The sequence below is a fragment of the Bos taurus genome, chromosome 16 (assembly GCF_002263795.3).
Source record: "Bos taurus isolate L1 Dominette 01449 registration number 42190680 breed Hereford chromosome 16, ARS-UCD2.0, whole genome shotgun sequence".
Taxonomy (NCBI): Eukaryota; Metazoa; Chordata; class Mammalia; order Artiodactyla; family Bovidae; genus Bos; species Bos taurus.
The window spans coordinates 6,756,083-6,777,241 of NC_037343.1; the positions used below are offsets into that span (position 1 = coordinate 6,756,083).

The 21,159-nt window shown below is 40.5% G+C and overlaps 1 protein-coding gene across 3 annotated transcripts in view; it reads left to right on the forward strand.

Moving 5' to 3' along the window:
- Positions 1-21,159, forward strand: part of KCNT2 (potassium sodium-activated channel subfamily T member 2) — a 443,182-nt gene that overhangs the window by 367,945 nt on the left and 54,078 nt on the right. For all 3 annotated transcript variants that reach the window (XM_024976669.2, XM_024976670.2, XM_059875651.1), the window contains one exon: positions 5,222-5,333. In XM_024976669.2, the coding sequence (XP_024832437.1) occupies positions 5,222-5,333 (112 nt within the window). The remainder of the gene's footprint in view (positions 1-5,221; positions 5,334-21,159) is intronic.

Consider the following 21,159-nt stretch of genomic DNA (forward strand, 5'->3'; position numbering starts at 1 on the left):
ATTTGAACATTCTTTGGCATCGCCCTTCTTTGGTGGGATTGGAATGAAAACTGACCTTTTCCACTGCTGTGGCCACTGCTGAGTTTTTCAAATTTGCTGGCATATTGAGTGCAACCCTTTAAGATAGTCATCTTTTAGGATGTAAATAGCTCAGCTGGAATTCCTTACCTCCACTAGCTTTGTTCATGGTAGTGCTTCCTATAGCCTACTTCACTTCACATTCCAGGATGTCTGGTTCTAGGTGAGTGCTCACACCATCATTGTTATCTAGGTCATTAAGACCTTTATTGTACAGTTCTTCTCTATATTCTTGCCACCTCTTCTTGATGTCTTCTGCTTCTGCTAGTTCCTTGTCATTTCTGTCCTTTATTGTGCCTATCTTTGCATGAAATATTCCCTTGGTACCTTCAATTTTCTTGAAAAGATCTCTAGTGTTTCCCATTTTATGGATTTCCTGTATTTCTTTGCCTCTTTTTCTTATGGCTTTATTATCTCTCCTTGTTATTCTGTGAATCTCTGCATTCAGATGAGTATATCTTTCCCTTTCTCCTTTTCCTTTCACTTCTCATTTTATGTCATTTTATTTCTAAAATGTTATATATTCAAAATATACTTAAGTCATGTTAAGGTTCAGAAATATGTGTACAGTGTCAGTATTTTAAAGGTATATAATTAAATCTCTTAAGCAATCAAATGTGTAAATATGAAGTATTATAATTCAATACAGGTAATATTTTATGGATTTGAAGGACACTGCAGTAAAATATTTCATTATTTAAGTGGTTATTAGTTCTAAGATTTTACTAGGTGGCAGACTAGATAATTCACTCAATTTTTCAGTTTAAAGTAACATAAATGGAGTAGGTTCAGTTATATAGAACAGAAATGGCACATCACATAAATATTGTTGTTCTATCTAATTTCAATTCTAGAAGTCACTTAAACACAATGACTGGATCACTCAAATATTTTATCACTGTCTGTTACTAAAGCCTCAAATATATCTGTCTACACATATATATGGACAGAGGAACCTGGTGGGCTACAATCCATAGGATTGTAAAGAGTCGTACAAAGCACACTGTATGTACATATTTGATGTATTTTGTTAGAAAAGGATTATAAAGAAAAAAATTCAAGTAATCAAAAATTTTTCTAAAATTCAAAAATAACATATGTGAAAGAAAAAGTCATATTTCTCAGAGAAAATAAAAATTTCTAAAATATGAGATACATTTCTTGCTTGTTGACAGCTTTGTTTCCTCAGAAATTCCTTCCCTGACCATGCATCTTAGCACCTTCCAAGATGTTCCTATTTAATTTGTGAATCACAGATTTCAGTCAGCCACTTGCAGCATCCTTAGAAAAATATATACATTCATATAATTTATGAACTTTTTGCAGTTTTTTTCTAAAGTCTAAACCAAAGGCAGGGATTTAACATTATACTTTTGTTTTAATCTCTCGGAAACCAGCGTTTTCCAATAGCAGATACTTGATACTTATTTACTAAATTAGATGCTAAATATGGTTCTCAGTAATTTGAAACCACCGTAATGAAATTATGATCTAACAACTACTATTGAGGGGTAGATACAGAAGTAGAGATTACAAAAGTTTAAATTAGAAACTCTGACATGTAGTTAGATATTCTTAGTAATACTCCTTTTTATTTGGCTCATCTGAATCTCTTTTCTTACCCACCTATTTATTGAAAGTAGCAGTGACCATAGTAGACCTCCATCTGGCAGAAGGTGATCCCCACGTTAGGCAGAGCTGTGCTGGGTTGGTGCCTGGCAGTAGAGAGGAGTCTGATCAGAGGCCCTGCTAGGCATTCACTGGGCCCGCCCTGTAGGGCTGAGCTCACCCCAAGGCCTGGCTCAGACCAGCGCAAACCCAGAGAACTGAGAAGGCAGAGTCAGGGATGAGCCATAGGTCCCCAACTCCTCCCAGGGAACAGGAGGTGCAGACAGAAACACAGAACAAGGAGGTCTCCACCTGATGTTCTGGAGATTTGCATGAGTTAATGCATGGAAAGCTCTAATAATAATGCTCTTTAAATTTTATGTGTTATAGAGTTTTGGACTTTTTTTTTTTTTTTTAACTTCCGAAAGAGATTTTTAAAAACTGAACAAAGAGGAAAACCTTGGGTCAGTTAATTTTCCTTTTCAGAAGCTCAGATCATGAATATGCTATTTATTCTCTAAATGAGACTCTGCTTTATCTTCACTGTCCATTTTGCTACTTTATGTATTCATTTTAGTTTCTGCTGCGTCAGATTATTGAATATTGTCTGTGACAGACCATAACACGGTAAATATCTTTAGTGACATGGTTGTTTCAAAATGTTTCTTAAATGAAGACTTTTGAAACTTCCAGATGGTATGAGATTTGTCAGTTGGTGGCACTTCCTAGGCTTACCAGGTGAAGTAGAAACCAGCCCCAAAGTCAATTGATATTTTTTTTTTTTTGATATTTTTTTGCCGTTAGGCCACTCTTCTAATTTCTCAGGTTTCTTTGGTGGCTCAGATGGTAAAGAATCTGTCTACAATGCAGGAGACCTGGTCTCAATTCCTGGGTCAGGAAGATCCCTGGAGAAGAGAATAGCACCCCACTCCAGTATCCTTGCCTGAAGAATTCCATGGGCAGAGGAGCCTGGTGGGCTGCAGTTCATGTGGTCACAAAAAGTCAGACATGACTGAGCAACTTTCACTCACTAACTCACCCTTCTAATTTTTCAGAAGTGTCTGAAAAAATGAACTTTTTATCAATGTATGCACATTGGTGACTTTTGAGGGAGAAGAATAGAGCTTCTAAAAGAAAAGTGAAAGTGAAGTCCCTCAGTCGTGCCCGACTCTTTGCGACCCCATGGATAGTAGCCTGCACCAAGCTCCTCCGTCCATGGGATTTTCAAGGCAAGAGAGTACTGGAGTGGGTTGCCATTTCCTTCTCCAGGAATCTTCTCACATTGTACACAGATGCTTTACCATCTGAGCCACCAGGAAAGTCCAGAGAAAGTCCATGACTTTCTTTCTAAAAGAAAGTCATGTGGAATACAAATTATACGGTGTTTCTCCATAAACTGTGTGTGCATGCATGCTTGGTAGTGTCCAATTCTTTGTGATCCCATGGACTGTGGCCTACCAGGTTCCTCTGTCCATGGGATTCTCCAGGCAAGAATACTGGAGCGGGTTGCCATCTCCTACTCCGGGGGATCTCCTTGACCTAGGGATTGAACCCATGTCTCTTGCATTCCCTGCATTGGCAAGTGGATTCTTTACCACTGCACCACGTGGGAAACCCCATACTTAATATAGTTATGGGAAAATCTGAACAAACTTTTTTCCAACCCAGTTTAATAATATTTGCTCTCAAAATGGAGGTGAGGCCATGCAATTCTGGTTATATTGCTTCCCACAAAGTGCAGATCTCATCAAACACCTAATGATATCATAATTTTCAAATGTTTTTATTAGGTAAGTGTCAATACTGTTAACAGTAATGTAACCAAGATGGCATATAGTTTTCACAGATAACTCTGAAATTAAGTATTTTTAAGAGTTGTTTAGATCTTAAATGAGAGGATAATTAAGCCCAGTGGAAACTGACTTCAGGGCCCTTTGGGAAAATCCCAGCAAGCCTGCAGGGAGCCCTCTCACTCCCAAAAGGAGGGAGACTTTCCTTCTGGCAAAGCACCCATCTGTTTTATAGAGTTAGAGCTGAGGAGAGGAGTGATCTCTCGGGTCCTGCTGACAGTCAGTTCCTCTCTAAGACCTCAGATCAAATGCTCACGTGCATGTGAGTAACAGTGCCCTCCCTCCTGGACCCAGCAGATAATGAGAGTAAGATCAACTTCCCTGGTGATCCGGTGGTTAAGACTTCACCCTTCCATTGCAGGGGATGTACATTCAATCCCTGGTCGAGGGGGTAGGATGCTACATGACTCATGGTCAAAAAGCCAAAACGTAAATATTGCAACAAATTCAATAACAACTTTAAAAACAGACCACATAAAAAAAATCTTTAAAAAAATAAAAGGTTAGCTGGAGACGACCTGTTTCTGAGCTACTAACTGAATGTTTCTGTCCTGAATATTTCAGTCAGTTCTGGAGCCTGAGGTCTAGGCAAAGGTGCAGCTACCAGCAGGGATTTTTTAAGTGGCCTTAAAAAGTGAAGTTGCTCAGTCGTGTCTGACTCTTTGAGACCCCATGGACTGTAGGCTGCCACGCTCCTCCATCCATGGACTTTTCCAGGCAAAAGTACTGGAGTGGGTTGCCATTTCCCTCTTCAGGGGATCTTCCTGACCCAGGGACTGAACCCAGGTCTCCCACATTGTAGGGAGACGCTTTACTGTCTGAGCCGCCAGGGAAGCCCCCATAGTTAAGTGGCCTTAACTAAGTTTAAATACATATTGTATGGAGAACAAAGCTGATTATCACTTAAAGTGGCTGCTACAGGGAATCTCAAAATATGTGAACCAGGAGAGCTACCAGTGATGCAGAGACATCAACTAAAGATCAGATCACCAACCACAGCAACAGTAAGGTGTTTGTTGTGGTTTTATCTTGCCCCATTTTTCTGCGGGAAACATCAAGTGTGTGTGTGTGTGTGTGTGTATGCGCGTGTGCACGTGCATTGTGCAGGAGGATGTAAATAGGAAGAAAGCTTATGTAAAACCCTAGGACGAGTGGAAATTCTCAGGATTCTTCTAGAACAACACTATCAATTGAGCCATGTCCTCAGTTCATTACAATGAGTTGTTATCTCAATGACAATATTTGCTTCATTGTAGTAAGATTTGACAATTAAAAGCACAGACTGTGAGAACAGAGAGCTGCAAGAAATCTTAGAACTCACATTATGGACAATAAGTTCATTGTGAGAAATTTTTGTCAGTCCACATATTCATCTTATAAATTCGTATTTCATTATTTTTCACGCGGTAACTTCTTCAATCAGCTTTATGAGGAGTGAGAAAATGCATTATAAAAATTAAATTACTGAATTTAGTTTTCTTACAGTGCTAAAATGTTGGTTAAAATATTCTTTGGAAAATAGCAATGCATTTCTTTTCCACAAAACAGTTTGTGTGGGATGACTTGCTCTCAAAACTGCATGTAGTTTAATGCCTGAGGCTAGGAATCACTCACTCCTAAACCTGTTGTTATAAAAACACCATTTTGGATTGTTAGTGTAATGCAAATATTTCTTTGAAATGTAGGTTGTTTTCCAGTCTCAGTATTATCACAGAGCTCACCCACCCAGCCAACATGAGATTCATGCAATTCAGAGCCAAAGACTGTTACTCTCTTGCTCTTTCAAAGCTGGAAAAGGTAAGTCACCACATGATCAAGTAAGTTGCATTTAATTGTTTGGATTGAAAGACTAACTTGGGAAATTTTTACATGTAGAAAGAAATGCCATGAAATATTAAAAATAAAAATGCTATTTTGAATTCCTATGTGGGGCTAAAATCTTAATTTGTAAGTTTTTTTAAAGTGTATAGTGATGGGTTTGAACCAGTAATATCAGAAGTGAACATGATGGAAATATCTCATTCTGGCATCATGGATCACAAATTGAAAGCATGATTTATGAAAGAACTAAATGCACCTGGAATATATATATATATATATATATATATATATATATATACACACACACACTCACAAATGATGTCTATTATTGATAATATCATTAGTGCTATGTCAAGACATGTATATTTGCAGTTTTCAAAAATCCTTTAAATCTCAGAAAACCCATGGGCTTTGTTGAAAGTCAGTCCCCAAATGAGATAATCTGACATACAGTCTGAGACAAAGTCAAGTTTATTGCTTAGGTAAGTAAGGGAACCCTGAATACTCATTGGAAGGACTGATACTGAAGCTGAAGCTCCAATATTTTGCCCATTTGATGCGAACAGTCGACTCATTGGAAAAGACCCTGATGCTGGGAAAGATTGAAGGCAGAAGAAGAGGGCAACAGAGAATGAGATGGCATCAGAGGATGAGAGGTTGGATAACATCACCGATCCAATGAACACGTGCTCAGTTGCACAGTCGTGTCTGACCCTTTGCTACCCCATGGACTGTAGCCCACCAGGCTCCTCTGTCCATGGAATTTTCTAGGCAAAAATACTGGAGTGGGTTGCCATTTCCTTCTCCAGGAGATCTTCCAGATAAACTTGGGCAAACTCTGGGAGATAGTAGGGAACAGGGAAGCCTGGTGTGCTGCAGTCCATGGGATTGCAAAGAATTGGACATGACTTGGTGACTGAACAACAAAGTAAGGGAACTGTCACCTCAGGAGAGTTTTTTTGTTTTGTTTTGTTTATAAATATTTATTAAAATTGAGAGGTGTTTGCTCTTCCGTCCCATGAGCATCCATCCAGCTGCTCATCAACTGCTAAGATGCAGAGTTGCTGTCATAAATGCCCTTGAAATCGTCAGGATAATCGATTATCTGCCTTTACTTATAACTCCTTGTTCCTTGACTTGTGGTCAGTACCTCTTTTTACACTGTTATGTAAAAGGTGTCCAGAATTTGTGCCCCGAGTAAGCCATCCATGGGTAAAAACGTATGTGCTGTGTGCTAAGTTGCTTCAGTCATGTCTGATTCTTTGCGACCCTATGGACTGTATGTAGCCCACCAGACTCCTCTGTTTGTGGGATTCTCCAGGCAAGAATACTGGAGTGGGTTCCACGCCTTCCTCCAGGGGATCTTCCTGCCCCAGGAATGGAACCCACGTCTCTTACATCTCTTGCATTGGCAGGCCAGTTCTTTACCACTAGTGCCACCTGGGAAGCCCTAAAAAACATATACCTGCGATCAAATAAACATTGGCCCTGACATGTCAAAGACTCAAAACCCACCTGAGAAGAGTGGTTTTAAAATAGCCAAAGATGGATTTTCTCAGCACAAATCTAAAATGTGCCTGAGATCAGATAGAGCTAATTAAGACTCAAGAGAGCCTTGTAGTGGGGGAAGGAAGATCAAAATCTATAAAGAACTGAAATTTTATCGAATGAGGCTCTTTCCAGGTAGAGACTTATTAGGATTGCGAGGATATGAGAATAATGCTAAGGAAGACGGTAGCGTTACTGTGCAGTCATGTTATGGGGACAGAAAGGAGTGGTTTTCATTCTCAGTGTCCAGGCTGCCTGTGAGGATAAACAGACTTTGCATTCAAGGTGTACTTGATGTTAGTACACTGGGAGAATTAGATATATGAGAGGAAAAAAAAAAAAAAGATCCAGTCTTATACATGTGAAAATGTGTCAAATATATGCCATCTTCATTATTTGTAACAATATAAGGTAGAGAGAAGGATGGCTTATGTTTTTGTTTGTTTGTTTGTTTTTTGGTTAGTTTTTTCTTTCACTTTATTTTGATTCCCTGTTATGCCAGGCACTGTCTTGATACCTGGGTGGCATATCGTTGAGTGAGGGCTCTTCTGTGCTCTTGTCTGGTGATTTCCATCTTCACTGCTGATCACGTACATTATGTTAGTAGAGTCTTAGCACTGCTTCTTTATAAGTACAGTGATACTGCTATTAGAGACTGCTTCCAGATAAGGAAACTGAGTTTAAGAAAGACTAAATCACTTTTTTTCAAGATCATATAATGATCAATGTTGTCAAACCCAATCAGCGAGCCGGAGGCACAGTGAGGCCAAAGAAACAGAAAGGTCTGAGTTTGGCATGGAGAAAGTTTTACTGCAGGGCCATGCGGGAGAACCGGGAGGCTCCTGCCCTAAAGACCTGAACTCTGAAGGTTTTCTGGGAAGACTTTTTATAGGCAAAATTGGGAGGGGAACTTCAGGGTGTGTAACTCTCCTCTGATTGGTTGGAGGCTGTGTTCTAAGAATCTCAATGATCAGCCTTCTGGTTCCAACCAGTCTGGAGTCCAGGAGCTGTTGCTCAGCATGAGGTTACCATCCTCCACCAGTGTGGGGGCCTTAGTTCCTATAGAATTCAGAGATGTGGATCAGATTGTATGCACATCCCCCAAGGAGGAGCCCAGACCTGGACCCATAGCTGTACTATCCTTTTCTTTCCTTGTTTATTGAAGTATAGTTGATGTACAGTATGGTGATTCATATTTTTTTTAAGTTTATACAAACTAGTGAATATACAAAAAAGAACACTAACAGATATGCAGAACAAACAGGTGGGTCAAGGAAGAAGGGAGGGGCAATCTACAGGGGATTAAGAGGTAGAAACTGTTAGGTATAAATAAGCTATAAGGATATATTGTTTAACAAGGGAAAGACAGCCAATATTTTATAGTAACTCTAAATGGATCACTATTGTTTCTTTCTGCATTACCTGACTCCCCTAATTAGTAACTGAATCTGCCCTTTAAAAATTCAGGAAGGTCTAGGAAACTGATAAAAAAAGGTAGGGTTCTGCTCAGTTTCATCTGGTCAGTGCATAAGAGAAACTTAAAGCCATTAGTGTTCAGAAAATATTCCCTGTGTCATACGCTGCCTTAACACCAAGAACCACAGCTGAATGGCTCAGCATCCACAGACAAATCCAGGATTAAGAAGCCAGTGGAATCGATGCTGGCCTGGTGTGGCATGGTCTCCTTCATGACGTGTAAGGGAGGAGCACCCCATGATGAAGCCAGACAGGTTCTGCAGTCACATCACCCATGGCTCTACTGTCCATTCCATTTAGGAATGGAACCTAGATAAAACATTTACACCACCATAGCCCTTGGCAGTTGTCTCTGGAAAATAGTGATGATAGCCAAATGATAGGGTCATTGCAAAGGTTACATCACACAATCTAGTCACAATATTTAGCCTGGTTTGGGCATATAATCAGTGCTCAAATAAATAGTCTCAAAAGCATAATTATAAATTAGTATTGTTGACATCATTACTAATAAATATTCTATTGATTTTGTGTTCCATTGCTAAGTCATGTCCAACTCTTTGCAACCCCATGGACTGCAGCACACCACACTTCCCTGTCCTCCACTATCTTTCAGACTGTGCTCAAGCTAATGTCCATTGAATCAGTGATGCCATCCAACCATCTCATCCTCTGTCACTTTCTCCTTCTCCCCTCAATCTTTCCCAGCATCAGGATCTTTCCTATGTGTATTTAATTTTATACCAGTTCAGTTCATACAGTAAGGTTATAATTGTGGAAGTTATTTTCTGTATTGGTGAATCTGTGTGTCTACACTATTGTGTGTCACTTGTGTTAGGGGAAAAGAAGAACAAGATGAAATTTGACCTGTGTTGGGGAATTAATTAAAAACAAAAACTTCCTCCAACCTAAAATCCTCTTCATTAATGTAGAAAAGTTTTGTTTGAATAAGCTTTAAATCAGATTATGTATGATATGCATCTCAGAAATCCCCTAAGAGATTACAAGGACAGAAAGACATTTCATCTGTTTATGTAGCTGGGCAGATACGGTCATTTACATACATGTTAATTGTCCTGATCTAAAGGAAAAATAAATTGTCTTCTATCTTTGCAGCAAACAAGAAGTTACAACTTCGAGCCTGGCATCTAGGCTAAACTCCCAAAGAGACAGACAGAGTACTTTATGTTCCCATTTCAAAAAGATAGTTCCAAGGCTCTCAAGACATTCCTGGGAAACGAAGCTGTCTGGAGGTTATTCACGTTTTCAAAAGTTTTGCATCTGTTTCTAAGAGATAAAGAAAGGATTTACAATTGCAAATTTTCTAAAAGGAAACTCTCTAGGAAAAAGAAAGTGAAGGAGACAGTTTTATTTTTTGGCATGAGGGAATTAATGTATTTCTTGAGATTTATATTTACACTTGCATCTTCTTTGGGGGCTTCCCTGGTGTCTCAGATGATAAAGAATCTGCCTGCTATGCAGGACACCTGGATTCTATCTCTGGTTTGGGAAGATACCCTGGAGTAGGAAATGGCAATCCACTCCAGTATTCTTGCTTGGGATATCCCATGCACAGAGGAGCCTAGTTAGCTATGGCCCATGGTGGTCCATGGGGTTGCAAAGAGTCAGACAGTACTGAGCTACTAACACTTTCCCTTCACTTTCTTTCACTTGCATCTTCTAGATATTTTCCAAGAAGAATAAAAAATAACATATTACCAAATTATTAAGAATAGAGGAGTTAAGGGAAGTGGAATTGAAACCAATGGTTTCAATGTTATAAAGCCATGGAAATTTTGTAAAAATTCAGTAAGTGAATTTTAATTCAGTTACTCTCAGTTATATCTATTGAAATAGGATTTATGCATGTTGCAGTCTTTTTTACAGACTGGGGCCTGGTGGATTGGAGTTGACAAAAAGAAAGCAAAAGAGAGAGAGACTAATATTCCCTGGGTTACGTGGAAAACCAATAAAGCTCTAGAATAGGGCTTGTACCGCTCATGAAGGCACAGGGCGTCCTCTCAAGGAGGTCTTGAAATCCTGGGCAGGAAAGTGAGCTCGGCAGGCCTCCACACTCCAAAGAACTAGCCAGAGATGGAAAGGACATGGGGGGCACAAGTCTCTAGTGGAACAAGGGTGCTTTATTCATGTTTGTGTGAGCTTATATATTGTTATACAAGGAAGCTTTAGGTAGAAAATAAAGTTAGGCAAAGAACAAAAAACCAGATGCATAACAACTGTTACCAAGGGAATAACAAGAAATAACAATTGTCAGAAGGCCAGAAGACAATCCATATCTTGAGTAAGAGGGTCGTGACTAAACAATTTTACCTTAGGGTAAAAGGTTACTGAAGGAAATCCATGCATGTGTTCTGTCCCATGACCTCAGTCCTGGGAACAGTGTACCATTCCACTCGTTCCTGTCTACCAGGAACTGATAAGGAACAGAGGGTTCATGAGAAACAGAAAACAACATACAGGAACCCTAAAGTTAAATGTTCTCTGACAGTTGCATAGAAACATTTTAGGCTGCTTCCCTTATAGCTCAGTCTGTAAAGAATCCAACCTCAGTGCGGGAGACCCAGGTTTGATTCCTGGATTGGGAAGATCCCCTGGAGAAGGAAATGGCAACCCACTCCAGTATTCTTGCCTGGAGAATCCTGGACAGAGGAGCCTGGCAGGCTAGAGTCCATGAGGGTCGCAAGAGTCAGACATGACTTAACTACTAAACCACCACCACCACCACTATGGGTCATAGTGTTTCTCTGCCCCACCAAAAATGTCCTCGAGTCTCAGCCTCCACTACTTCAGAAGGTGAAATTCTCTGAAGAGAGGGTTTTACCGAGGTAAGCAAGATAAAGAAGGCCTTTAGGGCCTAATCCAGAATTACTGGCATCCTTATAAAAAGTGTAAATTCAGACCTAGGGACAGATACTTGTACATGGAAGACAGACATCCACAAGCCAAGAGGAGAGGCCTGGAACAAATCCATCACTGAGTCCTCAGCTGGAAACAAAGCTGGAAACACCTTCATTTCAAACTCTGAGCTTTCATAACTGAGAGGAAATAAATTCCAGTTGTTTTAGCACTCTGTTTATGACACTTCCTTATGGCAGTGCTGGCAATCTAACACATGTGCCATCACTGATAATGGTAACTGTTCATTTCTAACTGGTGCTTTTTATCACTGAACTGTTTGGAGGAGGTTGCCATTAACCCCACCATAGAGCCACCAGAACTTATACAGGATGGGGGAAACAGAATCTTGGAGGGCACAAACAAAACCTTGTGCACACCAGGACCCAGGAGAAGAGAGCAGTGACCCCAGAACAGACTGACCCAGACTTGCCTGTGAGTGTCCAGGAGTCTCTGGCAGAAGCCGTGGCCTGCTGCAGGGTCAGAGGCAGTGCGTGCAGCAGTGCCTTCATGGGACCTTTATCTTCATTACCTCCACCATAGTTTGGCCTCAAGTCAAACAACACGAGGGAATACAGCCCCAAAGTCAACAGAAAAATTGGAATAAAGATTTACTGAGCATGGCCCCGCCCATCAGAACAAGACTCAGTTTCCCCCTCAGTCAGTCTCTCCCATCAGGAAGCTTCCATATGCCTCTTATCCTTATTTGTCATAGGGCAGAAAAAATGAAAACTACACTCACAGAAAACTAATCAAACTGATCACATGGACCATAACCTTGTCTAACTCAATGAAAATATGAGCCATGCCATGTAGGGCCATCCAAGACAGACAGGTCATGATGGAGAGTCCTGACAAAACATGGTCCAGTGGAGAAGGGAATGGCAAACCACTTCAGTATTCTTGTCTTGAAAACCCCATGAACAGTATGAAAAGGCAAAAAAGAATACACTGAAAGAGGAACTCCCCAGATCTGTAGGTGCCCAATATGCTACTGGAGATCAGTGAAGAAATAACTCCAGAAAGAATGAAGAGACAAAGCCAAAGCAAAAACAACACCGAGTTCTGGATGTGATTGGTGATGGAAGTAAAGTCTGATGCTGTAAAGAGCAATATTGCATAGGAACCTGGAATGTTAGGTCCATGAATCAAGGCAAATTGGAAGTGGTCAAACAGAAAATGGCAAGAGTGAACATGGACATTTTAAGAATCAGTGAACTAAAATGGACTGGAATGGGTGAATTTAACTCAGATGACCATTATATCTACTACTGTGGGCAAGAATTCCTTAGAAGAAATGGAGTAGCCATGATAGTCAAGAAAAGAGTCCAAAATGCAGTACTGGGATGCAATCTCAAAAACGACAGCATGATCTCTGTTCATTTTCAAGGCAAACCATTCAATATCACAGTAATCCAAGTCTATGTCCTGATGAGTAAGGCTGAAGAAGCTGAAGCTGAACAGTTCTATGAAGACCTACAAGACCTTCTAGAACTAATACCCAATAAAGATGTCCTTTTCATTATAGGGGACTGGAATGCAAAAGTAGGAATTCAAGAGATACCTGGAGTAACAGGCAAATTTGGCCTTGGTGTACAAAATGAAGCAGGTCAAAGGCTATCAGAGTTTTGCCAAGAGAATGAAGAATGTACTGGTCATAGCAAAGACCCTCTTCCAACAAGAAAAGAGAAAACCATTAGATCATTCAGGTATGACCTAAATCAAATTGTACAGTGGACATGGCAGATAGATTCAAGGGATTAGATCTGAAAGACAGAGTGCCTGAAGAATTATGGATGGAGGTTCATGGCATTGTTCAGAAGGCAGTGATAAAGACCATCCCCAAGAAAAACAAATGCAAATAGGCAAAATGCTTGTCTGAGGAGGCCTTACAATTAGCTGAAAAAAGAAGAGAAGCTAAAGGCAAAGGAGAAAAGGAAAGATATGCCCATTTCAATACAGAGTTCCAAAGAATAGCAGGGAGAGATAAGGAAGCCTTCCTCGATGATCAATGCAAAGAAATAGAGGAAAAGGATAGAATGGGAAACACTAGAGATCTCGTCAAGAAAATGAGAGATACTAAGGGAATACTTCATGCAAAGATGGGCACAATAAACGACAGAAATGGTATGAACCTAACAGAAGCTGGAGATATTAAGAAGAGGTGGCAAGAATACAAAGAAGAACTATACAAAAAGATCTTCATGATCCAGATAAGCATGAAGGTGTGATCACTCACCTAGAGCCAGACATCCTGGAATGCAAAGTCAAGTGGGCCTTAGGAAGCATCACTACGAACAAAGCTAGAGGTGATGGAATTCCAGTTGAGCTATTTCAAATCCTAAAAGATGATGCTGTGAAAGTGCTGCACTCAATATGCCAGCAAGTGTGGAAAACTCAGCTGTGGCCACAGGACTGGAAAGGTCAGTTTTCATTCCAATCATGCAAAGAATGTTCAAACTACTACACAATTGCACTCATCTTACATGCTAACAAAGTAATGCTCAAAATTCTTCAAGCCAGGCTTCAACAGTACATGAACTGCAAACTTTCAGACGTTCAAGCTGGATTTAGAAAAGGCAGAGAAACCAGAGGTCAAATTGTCAACATCCATTGAATCCTCGAAAAAGCAAGAGAGTTCCAGAAAAATATCAACTGCTATTTTATTGACTATGCCAAAGCCTTTTACTGTGTGGGTTACAGCAAACTGGAAAATTTTTCAAGAGATGGGAATAGCAGACCATGTGACCTGCTCCTGAGAAATATGCATGTAGATCAAGAAATGACAGTTAAAACTGGACATGGAACAACACAAACTGGTTCCAAATCATGAAAGGAGTATGTCAAGGCTGTATATTGTCACCCTGCTTATTTTACTTACATGCAGTAAACATCATGGGAAATGCCGGGCTATATGAATCTCAAGCTTGAATCAAGATTGCCGGGAGAAATATCTATAGCCTCAGATATGCAGGTGACACCACGCTTATGGCAGAAAGGGAAGAAGAACTGAAGAGCCTCTTGATGAAAATGAAAGAGGAGAGTGAAAAAGTTGGCTTACAACTCAACATTCAGAAAACTAAGATCATGGGATCCAGTCCCATCACTTCATGGCAAATAGATGGGGAAACAATGGAAACAGTGAGAAACTTAATTTTCTTGGTCTCTAAAATCATTGCAGATGGTGACTCCAGCCATGAAATTAAAAGATGTATGGTCTTTGAAAGAAAAAATATGACCAACCTAGACAACATATTAAAAAGCTGAGACATTACTTTGCCTACAAATGTCTGTCTAGTCAAAGCTACATTTTTTTCCAGTAGTCATGTGTGGATGTGAGATTTGGACTATAAAGAAAGCTGAGTGCCAAGTTATTGATGCTGTTGAACTGTGGTGTCAGAGAAGACTCTTGAGAGTCCCTTGGACTGAAAGGAGATCCAACCAGTCAATGGTAAAGGAAATCAGTCCTGAATATTCATTTGAAGGACTGATGTTGAAGCTGAAACTCCAGTACTTTGGCCACCTAATGCAAATTACTGACCTATTTAAAAAGACCCTGATGCTGGGAAAGATTGAAGGCGGGAGAGGAATGGGACAACAGAGGCTGAGATTGGTTGGATGGCATCACCGACTCAATGGACATGAGTTTGAGTAAGCTCCAGGAGTTTGTAATGGACAGGGAAGCCTGGCGTGCTGCAATCCATTGGGTTACAAAGAGTCAGACACAACTGTATGACCGAACTGAACTGATTGTGGTGCTGGAAAAGAGTCTTGAGAATCCCCTCAACTACAAGGAGATCAAACCAGTAAATCCTAAAGTAAATCAACCCTGAATATTCATTTGAAGGACTGATCCTGAAGCTGATATGAAGAGTCAACTCATTAGAAAAGACCCTGATGCTGGTAAAGACTGAGGGCAGAAGGAGATGGGGTGACAGAGGATGAGATGATTGGATGGCATCACCAAATCTATGGACATGAGTTTGAGCAAACTCCAGGAGACAGTTAAGGACAGGGAAACCTGACATACTGCAGTCCACATGGTTGCAAAGAGTCAGACATGACTGAGCGATTGATCAACATAAATGGAGCATGAGGGGTCTTAGTTCCCTGACCAGGGATTGAACTCATTCTAACCGCATTGGAAGGCAGATTCTTAACCACTAGACCACCAGGGAAGTCCCCTTTTGCTACTTTTATAACCTAAGTCTTGCTTATACAAGTTAAGAAAAAAACTAAAGATTTTTAAGTTCATAAAGACAATTTTATTAAGATTTCTAAAATTTTTTAAAGATTTTTCAGACTGGACTGCTCATTTCTCTCAAAAACTTGACAAAATTCTGGTATGCTTAATTCATTTTTATGGCCAAAATATATCTAAAGTTCCTTCTTAAATATAATGTTTAAGTTATTTCTTTGCCTCCTCACCCCTATCTCTCATATCTTTTCAAAACTCCTTTGAGGTTTTGAGACGATAGTGTTGGACTTTGTTGTTCAATCACTATTTTTTCAGTTGCATATCCTATTTTCATAGGCATCCAGAAACACACCTTTTATCATTATTGGAGGCTCTTAATCTCTGACTCCCTTTTTAGTCTGTGCACTAAATTGCTTCAGTCGTGTCCAGATGTTTGGGACCCTTTGGACTGTAGCCCACCAGGCTCTTCAGTCCATGGGGTTCTCCAGGCAGGAATACTCGAAGGGGTTGCCATGTCCTCCCTCAGGGGATCTTCCCAACCCAGGGATGGAATCCAGGTCTCTTACATCTGCTGCATTGGTTAGGAGGGTTCTTTACCACTAGCACCACCTGGGAACTTGAGCTTAGTTCTTGCCTGAACTGCTGTCTTTCTTCTAACATCCGACTGACTGTAGCAAGTACTGTTCACACATCAATATTAATTAGATGGAGATTCCCCTGGACCAGGTCTGGGAGTGGCACACAGACTCCACTCAGATGCCATTGGCTAGAACTCAATCCTGTGACCACACCTAACTTTAGGGAAGACTGAGAAAGGTAGTCCAACCATGTGCCCAAGAATAATTGGGCAACAAGTTTTGGTGGACAGTCAATATTCTTGGTCATATGTGATATATCACCCTTACTTTCTCCAAATTTGTAAACCCAATCTAAACATTCTTGAACATCATGCTTTAGCTTGCTTTTTTAATCTGTTTTTCTCTCATTGTTGCTGGGTTTTTTTTTTGTTGTTGTTGTTCTTTTGTTTTGCATTATCTTTCTGGTCCTGGATATTCACATTGCCTCACTGACATTATTTATCCAATAATAGAGTCCTCCCTCAGGGTCCATGGGGAATGGGTTTCAGTCCCCTGCCTTCCCACTCTTCAGCAGAACCAAAATCTGAGGATGCTCAAGTCCCTTATATGAAATGATTTAGTATCTACATATAGCCTATGTACCCATATCCTCCTGTGTATTTTAATAATCTGATTACTTATAATATCTAATATTATACAATGTAAATTCCATGCAATTAATCATGCTTATATAATGAAACTTTGATAAAAACGCTGAAGAATGAGGTTTAGAGAGCCTCCTGATTGGTGAACATATTGATGTGCCAGGAGAGTGGTGCCCTCAGACTCCATGGAGACAGAAGCTCTTATGCTTACGACTCTTCCAGACTTGCCCAGAGTACCTTTTCATCTGCTGTTCATTTGCACTCTTTATATTCAAATGATAGTCCTTAAATATAGCACTTTTGTGAGTTCTGTGAGCATTCTGGGAAATTACTGAAATTGTGGGAGTTGTGGGAAACCCCAGATTTCCATCTCTGCTTGACTCCCATACCATGTTTCTGATGCCTGCTGCATCAATTTTGTTGGATGGACAAGAGGTGCTTAGTATACGTACTCAGCACGTCTGTCAAGAGGTCCTGATTTGGATGATAAACTAACCTATCATTCTATTTCTGAGGTAAGGACCATGTGTATCTTAGTGCAGGAGGGTAGTAACTGCCTTGAAGACCTTGCATTCTTCTTTAAGATAAGGAATGGGGTTTCCCACACCCCAAACTCCTTCAGCATGAACTTGCCTTGGGCTGACTCAAAGGTGTTAGGGGATGTGGGCCTGAGGTTGCCTTGAGTCCTCATAAGCAAGATGAACCCATGGAGTGTCCAGAAAATGCAACCCCTCTAAGCTGGCACTGAGACTGGAACAGACGTGTATGTGTGTGTGTGTGTCTATGCACATGCACTTGTCTGTGTGCATGTGAGTGTGGGGGTGTGGGAGGAACCGACTCTTTCCAGTAAGAAGAGTGGAAATGCAAAGAAATGCTCTGTATTACTGGAACTGCCTCCTTCTTGTGTGCAATACGAAGAAGTAAAAGAAAGAGAGATTGACTTAAAGCCACTGATGACTCAGGGTCCTCTGTCACTTCGGTTCCTAAGCACACACTTCAATGAGAAGGTCTAATAGGAACCCTGTTCTGAAAGAGATACAGATTCAGAGCTGGTAGGCCACCCCTGAGACTCTTTCCTAGTGAAAGCTCTAAGCAGGATACACAAAACTCTAGCAACACTTTGAAGATGCTTGTATTTTACTGAGAGGATTTTCTGTACTTGAATTCCAAAGGTCACTCCCTGGGCAAGCAACTTTGTGAGAAGAAAGGCAGAGTTAGCTCGACCAGGACATGAGAATTTGGAAAGAAGATTTGAGGGCTGTTAGTGAAGTAGAGTAGGGGTAGGGAGAAAGAGGGAGGAAAAGAGTGGAAAAAGAAGAGAAGATGTTGTGTCATACCCTGTAAAGAAGGTCAAGTAGGGTGAATGGTAGGAAAAGCCACTAGATTTGGGGTTACAGTATTACTATGTGTCGGGTCTGGGCAGAATCTGCTAAGCTGAACTGTGCTATCAGCTCATTCCGTATGGGACTGGCTGGACACAGTAAAGAAAACACAATTTATGCCAGAAAAAAAATGCCTTCTTCCAGCAAAACCATGTGTTCACGATAGCAAACCAAGTGGAAGAGATAGATAAGACCAAGGATATTAAAGTGTCTAGGATCTCTGATTTGGATGTCTGAGATATCTTTTAGGTATTTTTAGGTAAGTGTCAATCCCTTGGATGAAAAAATCCCCTGGAGAAGAAAATGGAACCCACTCCAGTATTCTTGCCTGGAAAATCCCATGAGCAGAGGAGCGTAGTGGGCTGCAGTCCAAGGGGTTGTGAGAGTCAGACATGACTTAGCGACTAAGCAACAACAAAGTTTTAGATGAGTGGATGTTAGGAAAACACAAAATCATTGCTGAAACTTTAACTGAATCCAGAATTATACCAAGAAACAAGTATGCCTGAAAAAAACATTAATACAGTATATGTTTGTACTAGAAGAAATCACAGAATATTTATTATTATATTTTGTAAAACACAATAGTCAGAAGACATGCTAAAGTCAGAGAACTTTGTGTAACACAAACTTTCAGTTTTTTTCCACCTTCAAACCTCCATTAAAGAACTGAAGTGAGAAGAGAGGGGTGTTGAGGTAACCTCAAGTTGTTTGTTTCTTGCCTCTTCATACAAATGTTATAAACTTTATGCAACAAACTTTCTTTACATGTAGACAACCACTGTAAGTAGAAAAAGATTTATTCATTTGTTCAATAAAATTTCATTGGCTGTGTGCTAGGCATTTGGCACAACTTAAGAACCACATGCAGAGTACATCATGAGAAACCCTGGGCTGGAGGAAGCACAAGTTGGAATCAAGATTGCCGGGAGAAATATCAATAACCTCAGATATGCAGAGGACACCACCCTTATGGCAGAAAGTGAAGAAGAACTAAAGAGCCTGTTGATGAAAGTGAAAGAAGAGAGTGAAAAAGTTGGCTTAAAGCTCAACATTCAGAAAGCTAAGATCATGGCATCCAGTCCCATCACTTCATGGGAAATAGATAGGGAAATAGTGGAAACAGTGGCTGACTTTATTTTTCTGGGCTCCAAAATCACTGCAGATGGTGATTCAAGCCATGAAATTAAAAGATGCTTCCTCCTTGGAAGGAAAGTTATGACTAACCTAGACAGCATATTCAAAAGCAGAAACATTACTTTGCCAGCAAAGGTCCATCTAATGAAGGCTGTTGTTTTCCCAGTGGTCATGTGTGGATGTGAGAGTTGGACTATAAAGAAAGCTGAGTGCTGAAGAATTGGTGCTTTTGAACTGTGGTGTTGGAGAAAACTCTTGAGAGTCCTTGGACTGCAAGGAGATCCAACCAGTCCATTCTGAAGGAGATAAGTCCTGGGTGTTCATTGGATGGACTGATGTTGAAGCTGAAACTCCAGTACTTTGGCCACCTGATGTGAACAGCTGACTTATTTGAAAAGACCCTGATGGGGAAAGATTGAGGGCAGGAGGAGAATGGGACGACAGAGGATGAGATGGTTGGATGGCATCACCGACTCGATGGACATGGGTTTGGGTGGACTCCAGGAGCTGGTGATGGACAGGGAGGCCTGGCTCGCTGTGGTTCATGGGGTCACAAAGATTCGGACATGACTGAGCGACTAAACTGAGCTGAACTGAACTGAAGAACCACATGTGGCCCCAGGTTCATAGGAAACCTTACCTATTTCTGTAGTAAGACAGCTCATTTGGAGCCCCTATCTAGATGGTTCAAATAAGCCTTGTTGACTCCAAGGCTAATAAGTCAGTGACTGCATTGTGATGTAATGGGCACAGATACCAATGGGGCACAACTTCCATATCCTCCCTTCTCCCTACATTTCAAGTCAGGATGTCGTTATACTCTGGACAGTCTTCTCAACTAGTAGATATGATAGATGTGGTGGAGTAACTCCTCTTTCTTCCTGACAGGATTGATGCTGAGCCCAGCCTTATCTGTCAGTCCAGGGAAAGCCCAAGGGTCTAGTTCTCTAGTACCATCATTACAACAAGCAGCAGCTGCTGCCCTGTTTATCTCCAAGACCCCCTCTATCAACAGTATGCCCTCCCACCTATTCCTAAAAAGATCAACCCAGAGCCATCCCTTCCCCTGAGATCTCTCAAATTTGCTGCATTGGAGACTAGAGGCCTCTTCCATTGCCTCAGAGAGTGAGAGCTGATGTTTTCATTTGCTTTTCTATGTCTGTCTTTCCTGGTAAGGGGAAGCTGGCAAAAAGAGAAAGAAGCATCTTTGAGGTGACCACTTAAGTACAAGGTGAAGTTTCATCCTTAAGAAATTTGTTCCAGTCTTACACAAACATTTGCTCTTAGGCCTTTGCTTATTAATGGGTAATAATAGCAATAGAATTTTTCAAAAGAAACCCTCATACACCATTATACACACAAACACATGCTTTTTCACATTTTTTTTTTACTTTGGTAAAAGTCGTATAAAATAAAATGTGCTATTTTAAGCATATTTAACTGTACAGTTCAGAGACACTAAGTACATTCATGTTGTTCTGCAACACTCACCATCATCCATCTCTGGGATTTTTCACCTTCCTAAACTGAACCTCTATCTCCTTTAAAAACTAACTCCCCATACCTCTCTTACCCCTACTCCCTGACTCCTGGCATCTACCAGAGTCCTTTCTGACTCTGAATTTGAAATTCTAGGTACCTCATGTAAGTGGATTCAAACAGTGTTTTTTGCACCTACTATATGCTGGAATCCTTTTTTTAAGATTAACAAATATATGTCCTGAAAACACATTGTACCTTCCTTTTATTTCCCCTTGTGCTTTACAGTAGGTTCTCATTAGTTATCTATTTTATAATAGTATCAATAGTATATATATATATATATATATATATATATATATGTTAATCCCAGTCTCCCATTTCATCCCACCCCCACTTTAACCCTCAGTGTCCATGTATTTGTTCTTTATATTGTTGTCTCTA